The 15,241-nt window shown below is 43.4% G+C and overlaps 1 protein-coding gene across 19 annotated transcripts in view; it reads left to right on the top strand.

Annotated features, from left to right (window-relative positions):
* Positions 1 to 15,241, top strand: part of Osbpl9 (oxysterol binding protein like 9) — a 140,195-nt gene that overhangs the window by 69,734 nt on the left and 55,220 nt on the right. For 14 of the 19 annotated variants that reach the window (XM_006977751.4, XM_015996484.3, XM_015996485.3 and 11 more), the window contains one exon: positions 818 to 894. In XM_006977751.4, the coding sequence (XP_006977813.2) occupies positions 818 to 894 (77 nt within the window). Of the gene's footprint in view, positions 1 to 817; positions 895 to 11,442; positions 11,600 to 11,839; positions 11,905 to 15,241 lie in introns of those variants that run through there. The other 5 variants (XM_076564740.1, XM_015996486.3, XM_006977754.3 and 2 more) reach the window with 3 other exon arrangements.

Here is a 15,241-nt window from a genome sequence, read left to right as displayed (position 1 = left end):
CTGTAAGATGCTAACTGGTAATTCTTGACTACCTTGGTTTATGGTAGCTTCAACCTGTCTGTCTGTCTGTCTCTTTCTTTCTTAAGTTTATCTAAGTTAAATTTATTTTTTAACTGATACATTAAAAACATAAGATCCTGCATAGGGCTGATATGCCTTGGTGCATGTATACATTGTGTTATTTTAAATCAGCTAAGTGTACCTATTTCTGCAAACATTAATAACTTCTTGATGGTCCAAACTTTCAAAATCTTCTTTTAGCTGTTGGTATTGGCAGTCATCCAACAGTTTGACAGTTTACCCGAGCTGCTTGCTTCTAGTTAATGTAACCTAGTACCTACCCGTCTACCCTTTCCCCATCCGTTCTCTCCACTCTACTTACCCTCTCCTAACCTGCAGACTCCTATGACTCTGTGAGTTCCACTGTTGGAGGAGCATACAAGTGAGATCATATGGTGCTTGTGTGTCTCTGCCTGGCTTACTTCACTTGTTCCATCTGTGTTGCCACAAATAACAGTTTTTATTTTTGTTAATGACTGACTGGTATTCCACTGTGTATGTGCCACGTTTTAAAACCCATTCATCTGTTAATGAAGCTATGAAAGAATAGTAAGTCCAGCTTTTTTGGTTGATCTCCATGGGAATGTTAGTCTTCAACAAAAGTAGCCTATTATTAAGCACAATCATTCCTTTTGTTAAAATTGTTGTAAGTAGTTTGTAATTCTTCCAGATAGTGGATCTATTTAAGAAATCAGATGTTTCCTTAAGATGAACCTGTCAAGGAAATGACACAGCAAACTCTAATCTTTTGTTCTAGCTCGAGATGCGGATGAACGAGAGAAGTGGATCCATGCCTTAGAAGAAACTATTCTTCGACATACTCTCCAGCTTCAAGTAAGAGGCTTTACGTGGTGTTTGGATAGTTTGTGTATGTTTTTTTTTTTTTTTTTTTTTTTTTCAGGGGAAGGGGATTGTTTTTTCAAAAATAACTGATGTAATACAATGAGAACTCTTCATTTCTGAGTTGATTATTCTTGCTTTTTAGTGTTATATAGAAAAATTACAAGCATTTATTTTCTTTTGCTTTCTGTAGGGCAAAATACAGATTTTTATCAGAAATGAAGTTAGTGTAAGGCGATTTGAACATGAAATGATATGTTAAAATGTGCCAGATTCATTTTTAAGTATTTTGTATCAATATTGGGCTATTGACAAAACCAAATTATAAAGTTAGGCATAATAATTTATAAGTGCTGAGGAGGTTACCTCATTTTCTTGTTAATAGAATTTGGTTATTACCACATATACCCGGTTAATGCTAATTAGGATAAAGATGAAAGAAAACTCTGCACAAAACGGGTCCAGAAAGACAGAGAAATCTAGCTGAGATCTGAGGTTTGCACTCAGAGTCCCTGTCTGTTTCTCAGTTCTGTTTACTCTGATTAGGACTCGTTTTCAGATCATTCCCCCTGTGGTAGTGAGCTGGTGAGGACATCTTCAGATGGCTCCCCTGTGGTAGTGAGCTGGTGAAGGCATCTTCAGATGGCTACCCCTGTGGTAGTGAGCTGGTGAGGGCATCTTCAGATGGCTCCCCTGTGGTAGTAAGCCTGGTGACGGCATCTTCAGCCTCATATTGTAGGAAGTTAGGTCCATAGTCAGTAAGATTAACAGGCACAGTGGCAGAGCGGCAGAGCGGCAGAGTGGTGACCACATTCAGGAGGTTGAGCCAGGAGGATACTGAGAGTTTAAGGCTAGCCTGGACTACAGTCTGAGATCCTGTCTTTAAAAAAAAAAACCAAAGTATTCTTAGAGTGCTTTTCACCTTAGCTTCAGTCATGCATCTGACCCTAACCAATTGGAGCTTCCTGGTCATGTTCCAGCCGGAACTGAGGTGGTTGGAGAAACACCTTGTAATAGGGCAGTAGACGTCTCCACACCATCCTTGCTGTAGCAGCTTCAGCACAGGAAACAGAGCAGCGTGAGTGACTGATACAGCACCCGCCTCTTCCCGCATAGAGAAAATGCTTGCTCACGCCTAGCCTCTAAGGCTCTTACAGGTGTGGCAGATAGATGATTTAGTCTTGAATTGTATAGAACCAGTGCTTTGTGACCCCCTTCTACTTTGTCTTGCCCAGAAATTGCTTGATTTAGTAAGGTTTACCTTAGGTCCTCGCACATGGTGAGCTCCCATCATCTAAAAGGGCTCGAGCAGAAGCTTAGAGAACAGTGTATGATGATGTGGTTATTAAGGGATGGGAGCAATGAAGGTGGAGTTGAAGAGATTTGTAGATTACCCTGAGGTGTGCTTTTTAAAAGCAGTTTTCATGACTGTGATCAGTTTCTTTTTAATTTAGGTAGTCCCATATTTTGGACAGATGTGTGGTCCAAAAGGTAGTTGTTTTACATTTAACTGCATTGAATGTAACAGATGAGATTTTCCCCTAAACTGGCTAAAGTGACATGCAGCAGTCTGGTGTGTCTTCCGTCTGCCCTTAGAGGCCTCTGCTGTAGGGCCATGGAAACCCATCAGGTGCTCTTACTCGCTTGCTTTCCGTAACCCTTTTTAAAGCTTTCTGGCCTCTACATTTTTCTGACTGATGTTTCTTTCTCTCTCTCTCTCTCTCTCTCTCTCTCTCTCTCTCTCTCTCTCTCTCTCTCTCTCTCTCTCTCTCTCTCTCTTTCTCTCTCCTTGCCCTTTTTCATAGCTTAGTTTAGAATTGGCCTCTTTGGTAGAACTTGCCAGGACAGACCCTCATGCCCCAAGCCTGAGGCCCTTTGGATGCCATCATCATTGCACACTTCCTAGGCACTTTTGGTGGAGTGGTGGTGGCAGTATCTTGCTGTGTAGCCCATGGTGGCCTGGAACTCAAGATCCTCTGCCTCTCTCTCCTGAGTTCTGTGACCTTCTCTATCTTTAAAGCACACAGAACTCCCATTACTAGGTAACTCCTTCCAGTCAGGTACCGACGTGGATCATCCAATTTTAGAATCAGAATTAGAGTTTGGTAAAAAGAGAACTTATATGTTTTGGGAACGGTGGGAAGAAAAAGATACTTTTGAGATATTCTAGACTTTGACTGCTTTGGCATTTTAAGAACACATGTATTATGAAAGTTCTTAGCAATAGTGAGGCTAAGATGTGTAGAACTGCGAAGCTGAGTGTTCATTTGAGGCAACGTGTGTGGTAAAGATGGCACTGTGGAGCTGGGTGTCTGATTTGTAGTCCAATGCAATGGCTTAGCATTTATATTTATATTAGCATTAATCTTGACCCATCTGACTGACAGTACTGCTCCTTAGCATCACTGTGACAGTTATGTGTGAGTTCAGTGTAAACTGTTGGAAGAGCTGCACAGATGTCAGCTGCCATTTCTTCTCCTGTGCCCAGTGGTCCATTAGTGCTCAACAAATATTAGTGATGCGAAGACATTACTGAAGGGATACGTAAGCAGCTGGCATTCTTTTCCACCCTTACTTGTTGAATACATGGAGACAAATAACACTATCTGTCAGGCTCTGTGAACTAGGCACCTTTAGAAGGGCCTGGGAGTGGAGAGTCAGCAGCCTGTTCATTAGAGTCTGCGTTGGTATCTCTTCTGTGCTGGCTTCTTCTCTTTCATCATTTTGCTTTCGTTACATATATTCCATGAATTACATATTTTTGTCCCTGTATCACTAAAGAAGCTTATGACATGTCTTCCTCATCTGCATGCTTTTCCTTTTCTGTTAAACTGTATTTCTACTTTGGCTATGAAACAGCATTGCATTGCCCTGGCCTGGTTATTACATCCACACCACCTCAGATATCAAAGGATGTTTTCTTTCTTTATTTTTTGGTTTTTTGAGTAGCTTTGCGCCTTTCCTGGAACTCACTCTGTAGCCCAGGCTGGCCTCCAACTCACAGAGATCCGCCTGCCTCTGCCTCCCGAGTGCTGGGATTAAAGGTGTGCGCCACCACCGCCCGGCCAAAGGATGTTTTCTTAGCACCATCCCCTTCTACTGCTTTACTTCCTCCAGCCCTCGCTTCTCTTGGATTGATCTGAGCTTTGCATAGTCATTTTTCTTGGCCATTTTAGGTTTTACTTACCTGGTTTCCCAGTGTAGACCTCGTGGCCTGCTTCTTTAACATTGCTTTTGCCAACACCGTTAGAATTTCTTATGGCTGGACAGTTTTACCACTGTCTGTTTGCTTTGCTTTTAGTGCCCATTTTATGAAGCTATGAGGGCTGGCAAGATGGCCCAGTGATTAAGAGCACGTTCTGTTCTTCCAGAGGACCTGGGTTCAATTCCCAGCACCCACATGGTGCTTGACAACCCTCTGTGAGCCTGTGACTCCAGTTTCAGAGGATCAGATGCCCTCTTCTGACCTCTGCAGGCAAAGCCCCCATGAACAGAAAATAAATTAAAAATAAATAAGATGCTACAAAAGTGAGGTGGCTGTATCTAACCCAATTTAATTGTTTTCACTTCTAATAGAATATTCATTTAAATTTAAATGAATTTAAATTTAAACTCCTCCCTTTTTCTTAAAAAAAAAAAGAGGGTCACTTGTAGCCCAGGCTGGCCTTGAACTCATTATGTAGCTGAGGATGACGTAGAACTTGATCCACCTGCCTCCACCTTCCAAGTGCTGAAATTGCAGGCTTGATTCATCAAGCCTTGTTTAGGCAGTACTGAGGTTCAAACCCAGGACTTTGTGCTTGCCAGCCAGCACTCCGCCAGCTGACAGATATCTCCAGCTCTAGAAACTTTTTAATGACCTTCTGTTGAGTTCTCGTTGAATCTCTTGCAGTGAGATCTTTTTATTTGGTTTAATATCTAATGAAAACTTGTTTGCGGCTGGATGTGGTAGTACACACACCCTTAATCCCAGCACTTGGGAAGCAGAGGCAAGAAGATCTCTGTGAGTTCCAGGCCAGTCTGGCCTATATAGTGAGTTCCAGTCCAGTCAGGATTATATAGTGCAATCCTGTCTCAAAAACATCAATAGACCCTGTCTCCTCCAAAAAGAAAAGAAAAGAAAACAAAAATCAAAACCCAAAACAAGAACACCTGTTCTCTTCATATAAAAAGGTTTTTCTCAAGCCTTCATCCTTTTTTTAAAAAAATATTAATTTATTTATTATGTATATACAGGCCAGGAAAGGGCACCAGATCTCATTACAGATGGTTGTGAGCCACCATGTGGTTGCTGGGGATTGAACTAAGGACCTCTGGAAGAGCAGCCAGATGTTCTTAACCACTGAACCATTTCTCCAGCCCCTGAAGCCCTCATCTTTAAGCCTCTCTTGTCTTGTTGATGCCAGCCTTGACCTCTGAGTGATGGGATGAGAAAGCTAGGTCTTCAGGTGTTCAATCCATGTGACCTGCTTGAGCTGGGCTGAGTCTATCAGAATCACTTTCCTCAATCCCTTCACTGGGTATCAGTGCAGTCACGCTCAGGTTAGGTTTTTGCTTTATCTTGGGAGCTCTATTTCTTATACTATCCCAACCAATATTCCTTAATTTATTTTCTTTTTCATTCTTTAAGTAAACAACCATCATTAATGATGCTGAGGCATTCATAAACGAGGTGGGGGGACCCTCTAGAGCAGTAGTTCTCAACTTTTGGGTCATGACCCCTTTGGAGATTGAACAGCCCTTTCAGAGGGGTTGCATATCAGATATTTACATTTTGATTCACAACAGTAGCAAAATTACAGCTCTATTATATTTATTATAGTGAAGGGGGTCTCTTCCTTAGCCTGCGCTGTGCTTTCATCTCTTGCAGCCCCGGAACTCTCTGCTGTGTATTCTTAGCAATGAGCATATGGACACTTGTTTTTGCTAGGAGTGGTGTGAGTTTCATGTACATCCTCTCTTCTTACTCATACATCTCCTTCTTAAGCTTATGAAGCTCATGAGATTAGAGAGGAACCCATTTTACTGATAATATGCTCATGGTACACATGCAGAAGCTCAGCACCAACCAAGCTTTCATGGGTGGTTTGAGAAGTGGGTAAGCAGAAATTCTGTAGATGTAGGAGAACCGGGACTTGGGGCCTGCCTCTGCCCCTTTACTAGCTGTGAAATCTATGGTGATACTTAATTGCTTTTCTTTCTTTCTTTCTTTCTTTCTTTCTTTCTTTCTTTCTTTCTTTCTTTCTTTCTTTCTTTCTCTCTCTCTCTCTCTCTCTCTCTCTCTCTCTCTCTCTCTCTTTCTTTCATAAGCAAAGCAGTGTCTTTATATATGACATAATTTTTTTAAATAAATATTTTTATTTCTTTTTTCTTTTTTCTTTTTTTGAGCTGAGGATCGAACCCAGGGCCTTGTGCTTGCTAGGCAAGCGCTCTACCACTGAGCTAAATTCCCAATCCCTATTTTTTATTTAAGATTTATTTATTTATTATGTATACAGTGTTCTGTTTGTATGTATATCTGCACACCAGAAGAGGGCACCAGATCTCATTAGAGTGGTTGTGAGCCACCATATGGTTGCTGGGAATTGAACTTGGGACCTCTGGAAGAACAGTCAGTGCTCTTAACCTGAGCCATCTCTCCAGCCCATATATTTTTATTTTATAATTAATTTAACTTTATATATCAGCCACGGATTCTCCTGTCCTCCCTCCTCCCACCCCCCAGCCTTCCACCTCCTCCCAGGCAAGGTCTCCCCTGGGTCAGCCCAGACTGGTAGATTCAGTTGAGGCGGGTCCAATCCCCTCCTCCCTTCACCAAGGCTGAGCAAAGTATCTCAGCATAGGCCCCAGGCTCCAAAAAGCCAGCTCATGCACCAAGGACAGGTCCCAGGTCCCACTGCCTGGGGGCCTCCTAAACAGTTCAGGCTCATCAACTGTCTCACTTATCCAGAGGGCCTGGTCCAGTTCCATGGGGGCTCCTCCGCTATTGGTTCATAGTTCATGTGTTTCCGCTAGTTTGGCTATTTGTCCCTGTGCTTTTTCCAATCATGGTCTCCATATCTCTTGCTCATATAATTCCTCCTCTCTCTCTCTCTCTCTCTCTCTCTCTCTCTCTCTCTCTCTCTCTCTCTCTCTCTCTCTCTCTCTCTCTCTCTCTCTCTGTCTCTCTCTGTCTCTCCCCAGTTGGACTTCTGGAGCTCCACCTGGGGTTTGGCCGTGGATCTCTTCTGCCACTTAATTGCTTTTCAACCTCTCTCTCTCTCTCTCTCTCTCTCTCTCTCTCTCTCTCTCTCTCTCTCTCTCTCTCTCTCTCTCTGAGGGGACAGAATTTGAGACAAGGTTTCTTCTCTTTGTAGTCCTGGCTGTTCTGGAAATCCCTATATAGACCAGGCTGGCCTTGAACTTACAGAGATCCATCTGCCTCTGCCTCCCGAGTGCTGGGATTAAAGGCGTGCACCATTATGCCTGGCTTCAACCTCAGTTGTTAGAAATTTGATATCTCTAGCCTGTAATGTCTGCACATAGTCTTCCATTCCTACGTCATTTCAACTAAAGCTTTGTTTACCTTTCTTCATCTTAATTCTCTTCCTTCTTTCTCTGGGTCACCTCTGCTTCTTTGTGGGTATCAGCAAATTGTAATTAGTGTAGTCTGGAGATGGGAAGTACAACTGAAAACCTCTGTTTAAATCCTGTGGAGCTGAGTTTCCTACAGGTAGTCTGTGTTAACTGTAGGCACTTCTCTCTTTTTTTCTTTCCTCTCTCTTAGCCTCTCCCACCCTTCTTTTTCTTTTTCACGAGTCTTTTTCTATTGTTCTTTATTAAGTTTGTTCTCTGACATTTCCACACACATATTGCCCGTCCCCACTGATGTCATCTCCTACTTCCTACAGATTCTCTTGCCACATTCAGGTCTTTATGTTTGGGTTTGTGACTCACTGTCCTTGTTTTAATGTCTGCCAAGTTTGGAAGCTCCTTGTAAAGAGTCAGAAGGCCACTGGGCCCCTTAACTCCCTCTCAGCCTGTGAGCAGCTTACCTGGTTGCTGTACAGGTATAAAAAGCTGTTTGTGCCGGGCGGTGGTGGCGCACGCCTTTAATCCCAGCACTCGGGAGGCAGAGGCAGGCAGATCTCTGTGAGTTCAAGGCCAGCCTGGTCTACCAAGTGAGTTCCAGGAAAGGCGCAAAGCTACACAGAGAAACCCTGTCTTGAAAACAAAACAAAACAAAACAACAACAACAAAAAAGTCGTTTGTAAACTTGAGTAAGTTTGGGCTCATATTTTAGAATAAACTATTGCAGGCCCCAAAGGGTAGTCTTTGAGTTTTATGCCATAATATTACTTAATGTAGGCAAGTATAAAGCAAAATGTAAATATCTCAGGTTTAAACTCTTATAAAATCATTCAAAAGGAACTTCCAAATGAAATCCAAATATAATCCAAAGCAACAGAATCTAAACTAAGATTCATTTAAGCTCAGCTCACTGACAGATGCCTGCACTTCATTTAGTACGTTTTAAAAATGAAATGTAGAAGTTCTTTCAGAATAAAGTTAAGTAACCAATGTAGAATCTTACCTATGAAAATTAGGGCAATAGTATACCTCAAATTAATATTAAAAATTGAATGGAACTAAAGACTCACAGAGGAAAAACTGGTCTCTTGTCCGCTGACTTCCCTGTTGTGTACCCTAGACTGTTTTTTTTTCCACCTCCCTCCACCCCCAGTGTATTGAGGCTGTTACAGCACAGTACCTGGCATTTTGTTACCCCAACAGACATTTTTAAGCACCTAATTGTTATGCCAGTCCCTCGTGATGAGAAGCTGAAGATACAGCCGTGAGCAGGACTTTGCACTATCATAGACATCGTGGGCCTGTGGAGAGGCTGCTAATTCTAATTCTGAACAGAGTATTTCCATTGGATAATGTGTTCACAGCAGTTTCTCTTGGTGAAACATGGCAGCTTTGATGGTAAGCTAGGTATTGTTTCTTCCATATGCCAAGTGACATACGTACTCCATCTGCCCTATGTTCCTATATAGGGATTGACTGGCTGACTTCAGTTTAAAATTTCTGAAGACTTAGCCTAAAATATTGAGAGCCTGTACAGATTGCTTCTGAAAATCAAGTTGCCTTTTGTCTGCTCTGGTCACTTGGCCTCTGTTGCTAGGTCAATGTCTAGAGGAATTGGTTTGGCTTAAAAACAAAAACAAAGCACCATATATTTTAGAGTTTTTTAGTGATCCCCTCCTTATATCCCTGCCCCGCATATGCATAGCTCCCTGTTATCAGTATTCCCACCAGGATGCTCTGTTTGTTGTCACTGATGATTTCTAGTGACTCACCATTACCTAACACATAGATTTGTTTTGTTGTTTTGAGTTTTTTGAGGCAGGGTCTCATGTAGCTCAGGTTGGTCTCCAACTCACTATTTAGCCAAAGATGATCTTGCATTCAAATCCTAAGTGCTGTTATATGTAGTATTTGAATTATACAGTCTTTTGGGATAGGCTTCTAATATTTAGGAAAATATACTTGTTTCCTCCTGGTCTTTACATGTGTGCTGGTTAAATTTTCTTACAACTTGACACAAGCTAGAGACATCTGGGGAAAGGAACTTTGAGAGACTGCCTTCCTCAGCTTGCCTATAGGCAACTCTGGGGGAGCAGTTGGGGGTTGCTAATTGATGGGTGGTAGCCCACTATAGTGGTATTGCCCTTGGGCAGGTTGTAATAAAGCAAGCTGAGTAAGCACTGGAAGCAAGCGAGCGAGCGAGTGAGGGAGCGGTAAGGTAAGCAGAGTTTCTCTGGGTTTCTGTCAAGTTCCTGGGTTGAGTCCCCTGGCTTCCTTCAGTGACGGCTTGTAACCTGTGAACTAAACAAACCCTTCCCACCCTGGTTGCTTTTTGCTCGTTGCTTTATCACAGCAGCAGAGAAGTAAATGTGATAACATGACTTGATGGATCATTTTGTTTTTTATTTTTTATTTAGTTTTTTATTACTGAGGAGTAAATCCAGGTCCTCATGGGCAAGCACACAGTCACTGAGCAACATTCCCAACAAGGTCACACCTCCAAAATCCTTCCCAGATAGTTCCATCTAGAGAACAAGTGTTCAGATATATGATCCTTTGGGGGTCAATCTCATCCAAACCACTACATTTTATCATGCACAAATTAAGACAAAAAAAGTTATTAAATAACCCCAAATAATAAAGGAAAATTATAGCTGTGGTAAGTTACACAAAAAAGTTTCCTGGGCTAATGATGACCTAAAATAGGAATAATTTACGTTGTGTAGAAATGACAGTGAGGAGTGAATGAAGAGCCCAAGTTGTTGTCAAGGAGACAGTGGGAAAGAAATAGCAGCTGCACAGGGGCTGGAGTTGGAAGTCCTCGGCAAATTAAAGAAGCTTGCAAAGAGCCTTTGTGTGGAAGACAGAAATAGAGTACAAGTTGAAAGATGTAGGTGGGGCTCTAAAACTGTTGTGTGGGTCAGTGTCAAATACTGAGTCATAGATCTTTGTGAACCATGCAGAGCTGTGCTAAGTCCCTTAATTGGTAGTGAGATGCTATGGAAATAACTCTAGATCTTTTGTTGAGTGTGAATGGTAGATTCAGGAAGACTGTAGTGAGGAAATTATTCCAAGAGGGGCCATTATTTGAGACAGGAGATGTGGAACTGAAAGCACATTGGAGGTAAGAATTACAGAACTTGGTTGATAAATTTGAATATGTCAGGGAGGCAGGCCCCTAAGGACTGCTACATTTTTGGTTTGCCTTTTAGAGTGGATGATAGTGGTTTCACTTACTGTGACCGAGATCATGGGAGAACTAATTCCATGAACTTTGAAACAATTTACATGAACTAAAAATACCAATGAGTATAGCAGTGCAGTTTGAGTGTAGAGAGTATTTCTTCAACTCTGCGCCACAAAATTACAGCAAATAATTGTTTTGTAGAGTCTTAGAAGGGTCGAGATTCTAAGGAAAAATAGAAAAGGAGATTACTCTCCAGATCGATAAGCCAATCACTGGTGTCTGTGATTTCCTGCATTTTGGGCCTCTGCCCAGGTGCCCCAAGCCTGAACTTCACAGTTACACCATTTGGATTCTTGAAGTTCTTCACAAGCCACCTACACTCCTTACGGTGCTTTCAAAACATCAAGCCCACAGACGCTTAACCCACAAATAAAACAGACACCCAAGCTCTTGTTTACTGGTAGGCTGTAGTGTTTCCTCCTCTCCCGCCTTCCTCGAATGACAGAACAACTTTCTGGAGGCAAAATCAGTAATCAAGATGAAACTTCGGAGCTCAGGAGCTGCCAGATGGCCAGCTAGCAGGTGAAGCGCGTCCCCGGGCCTTCCCCACCACTTAGGGGAGAGGGTGGGCGGGGGCGGGAGTCCGGAGCTGCCTCTGCTCCTTCGGCCTTGACGCCTAAGGGGCCAACCGCCAATCGGCAGCCGCTCACCTCCCATGCAGGTGACCTGTGGCCAATCGCCAGGGACCTCTTTGCCCGGGCCAGCCAATCGGGGCGGCGCCTGGGCCGCGGCGCAGGGGGCGGGCGGGGGAGGGCGTCCTCCGGCTGCTCTGGGCTGGGGCGCCGGCCGCGGAGGGGCATCCGGGGCCGGGAAGGAGCCCCTCCCCTGCCCTGGGACGGCCGCCGGCCGCGGCGAATGGCTCTCCTGCTGGCCGCTTGCGAAGTGAGTAGACCCCTCAGGTCCCGGCGGCGAGGGGCCGCCTTCCCTGAGCCCACGCCCCCAGCTCCCTCGGAGGGGCCGCTGTCCTGCTTGGGAAACATTTCTGTGGAACTCGGTTCTCCTTTCGAAGGTTGACTCACAATGGCCCGTCACAGTTGAGCTCCAAACGTGAAAGCTCAACTCGGATCCTGCCTGCGCCCATTAGTAGAACCTTCTCTCGCCGGCCAAGTAGAATTTGGGATGTTTTGGCGTTGTGCTGGTGCTTGGCCCAGTGTTCGTGTGTCAGTTATGGATGCTGCTGTTTGTGGGTGGGTGAGGAAGGAGGTGGTTTTGTTTTTAAGTAGCTGTTGGAAATATTTTTGGAAACTCCAGTACAGTTTTATGGGGTTCGCAGAACGACTGTAGGGAAGGTTTTAGGTTGTCAGCCTTAGCTCAGTTGTGGAAAGTTTTCTGTGATTAACGTAGCAGGAAGGCCCCTGCTGGCCCTCCTGCTGTACTTAACATTTTCTTTTTTCCCCCCCAATCATGAAAGATTGAGAGTTAAGTTGAATAAGACATTTTCTAATTTGAAGACTTGGTTTTTGCGTGATCAAATTGTTTTACTTTTTAGCTATTTTTAAAGAAATTGAAAGCCAAATAACTATTTCCAGATTTCTCATTGGGGAAGCTGGGGAGGGTCTTAAAGTGGTCGATGCGGTTTAAAAGCCTTCCCAGCGCCTTTAAAACGGGAACTCTGATGAAGCGGCCCCTAAGTCATCTCTCAGAAGACCTCCTGTGTTGGAACAAGCGCTAGAGCCCGTTAGTGACCAGTACTGACATTTCTTATCCTTCGCTTTTACTTGGGGATTTTTTAAAAAAAAAACAAAACTTTTATTTTTGGTGCATCTCTACAAGGGATTACTTAAATAAAAGCCAGATGGTTTTCCCTCCTCCAGGGTAGGCATACATCACTAAAAATGAAATTTTAGTTTGAGAATTTAAACAAACAATATTTTTTTAAGTTGGGTGTTTTCCTGCGTGTCCTGAGTTTGCTTGGAACAGGGATGACGTTGTACTTGAAGCACATCTCATAAATAAGAGGGTGAAAAGTATTTTGGGCACCGTCAAGTTGAAGATCAGCAGGGAATTGAGTTCAGTGTAGGATCTGTTTGCTGTGATCTCACTAGGTCCTGTCTATTGGAAATCCACTTGTGTGGCTTGTACATTTTTGAAACAGGGTCTTGGTACTTGAACTCTTGACCTTCCTGCAGGGGTTACACATGTCCACCACCACACCCACGTTTTGTGCTCTTGATTTAGAAAGGTAATAATGATGACAAAGCAATCCATAATCGTGTGTTTATACTAAAATATTCCAGATGGCCTCGGATGTGTCAGGTTCTATCACTAAATGCTGTTCTGTGGAAAAGTAACGGATTCTTACACTACGAGAAGTTTTTATGGTTACTATAATGTACGTAGCAGAGAATTGTTTTGAAAATTTTTCAGTCAAGGTTTAGACAGTCACTGCTGTTGTTGGAGCTAGTCTTCCTCTTTAAATATTTTGACAGGGTCTACCAACAACCATTCATAGCTGTTTTCCGTGTCTAAAGCTCTGCCTGCCTTAGATTTGACACTTTCAGCCTCTTGGACTTGACACTTTCTTGCATGATAGTTCTCTGAGTCCTTCATCATCTCTCAGTGGACTTTTGGGAAATCGGATCTAGTGTGTGAGAGGCAAGCCACACCCAGCCTCTTTCCTCAAAAACACACTGAGTCACTCCACGCTCCTGTTTTGGGTGCCTCTCGCGGTCCAGCTCCTGGCATGCCTTTAAGGCTCTCCCCAGTCGTGGCTAATTCTTCCCACAGCTGTCTGAAGCCAGTTGTAGGCACTCTACTCAAGGCATTTGCTGTGAGCGGTTTCTCGTCAGACCATGTCTAGCTTCTGAGTTCTTTCTCTTCACACCGTCTGCCTTTCTCTCTTGCTTAGACTACCCCACATTTCAGGTGGTTAAGCTTTGGCGTGGCCCCTGGTGCCCAGCACCTCGACCCTTCCCTTGCTGTCTAAAGGAAGACAGTGAGTTACTTTGTGTGCCATTACAGAATCTGTCCATATCTCTCACAGCTTTTGCTAAATTATAATTTTTTTGTTCATATGTCTGATTCTTGTTAGGCCATAATTTGCTAGAAATCAAAGGTTTGCACTCATCTTTGTCACTAATGGAGTGTCTGGCTATGTAGGCTGGTCTCATGTTTCTTTGCTCATAGGGTCACAGCTGGTACCCTATAAACAAAACAAGTTAGCAAGAGAAATTTTTTATTTTTTAAAGCCTCTGTGTAGCCCTGGCTGTCCTGGAACTCACTGTGTAGACCAGGCTGGTCTTGAACTCACAGAGATTGCCTGCCTCCTTTCTGCCTCCCAAGTGCTGGGATTAAAGGTGTGTGCTGCCATTGCCCAGGGGGTTCCGGTTCTTAAGGCTAGCCGTGGGTAAAGGAATTCTAGTTTCCCCAACTGCTTTGGGAGAAAGGGGGAACATGAGAAATTCAGAGACTACTTGTAAGGCCTTCGAGTGCCCTTCATTTCAAGGGTGCGGCATTCACAAGTGCCGTACTTGGGGTTTGGCTTTCTGAGCCCAGTAGAACATCATAGGTGTTTAGAAAATAGGTAAGTTGTATAAACTGATGGCATGAGCACTCATGATATGGTTAAGGGGAAGATTTTTATTGTATATATGAGGGAGAGAACAGCCAGAGGCTTCTGGAAGAGTCCAGAGCAGAAGGAGAAAGTAGTAGACTGAACATGGTGAACTGAATATGGCCAGTAGACTGGACCTTGCCATGAGAGCAGCAGGAGCAGAGAAGGTACAGGGGAGAGCAAGAGATGAAGAAAGGACCGAGAGAGTGCATAGCTGACAGAGCAGTGTTAGAAGGAGGATGTTAGGACACGTGTGTGTGTGTGTGTGTGTGTGTGTGTGTGTGTGTGTGTGTGTGTGCGCACGCTAGGATGTTAGCATGGACCCTGGTATGTGTAACAGTTACTTGTGATACTGAGGGAGCCTGGAGGCCAGCATGTGTTTTGATATGCTAATAGGCACCACAGACAGCAGCTGTCCCTTCAGCCAGTATTAAGGGAAATGGCACCTTTGGTAGAGGGGAACTAGCTTCACAAAGTCCTAAGGAATGTTGGCTTTTGTCAACTAACAGAATTTTGGCAAATGGAGCTTCCTTTGGACGTGACATAAATGATCCAAATATGAACTGTTATAATATCCTAAAATACAAACCTTTTACTCAGGTGTATTGGAACTAGATTTTTTTTCTCCTATATTAAAATATTTCTTAGGTCACTAGACTGAACTGGTTACAAGTATAACGGAATTGGAGAAAATGTTTAGAAACTGTGCTGTGATGGTGGGCGGATTCTATATCTTGTGTGTGACTTCCATATGACTTCTGATGTAGTTGAAATAATACCAGTAGCAATACTAACACATTGCTTTGGGTGCGCAGTATCATGAGAAGAAGCATGCTGTTGGCTAGAGCAGTCAAAGGAGCTTAGGAAGGGTTCTGAAATTTTAGTTTCTTAATATTGAGTAATGCTTGATCCTATTTGCTGTTTTCTCTATTATCCTTAAAGAAGTCTTTTGGAAATCCTAATTAAGCACC

This window comes from Peromyscus maniculatus, chromosome 2 (assembly GCF_049852395.1).
Source record: "Peromyscus maniculatus bairdii isolate BWxNUB_F1_BW_parent chromosome 2, HU_Pman_BW_mat_3.1, whole genome shotgun sequence".
Taxonomy (NCBI): Eukaryota; Metazoa; Chordata; class Mammalia; order Rodentia; family Cricetidae; genus Peromyscus; species Peromyscus maniculatus.
This window is presented reverse-complemented; position numbering and strand designations above follow the sequence as displayed.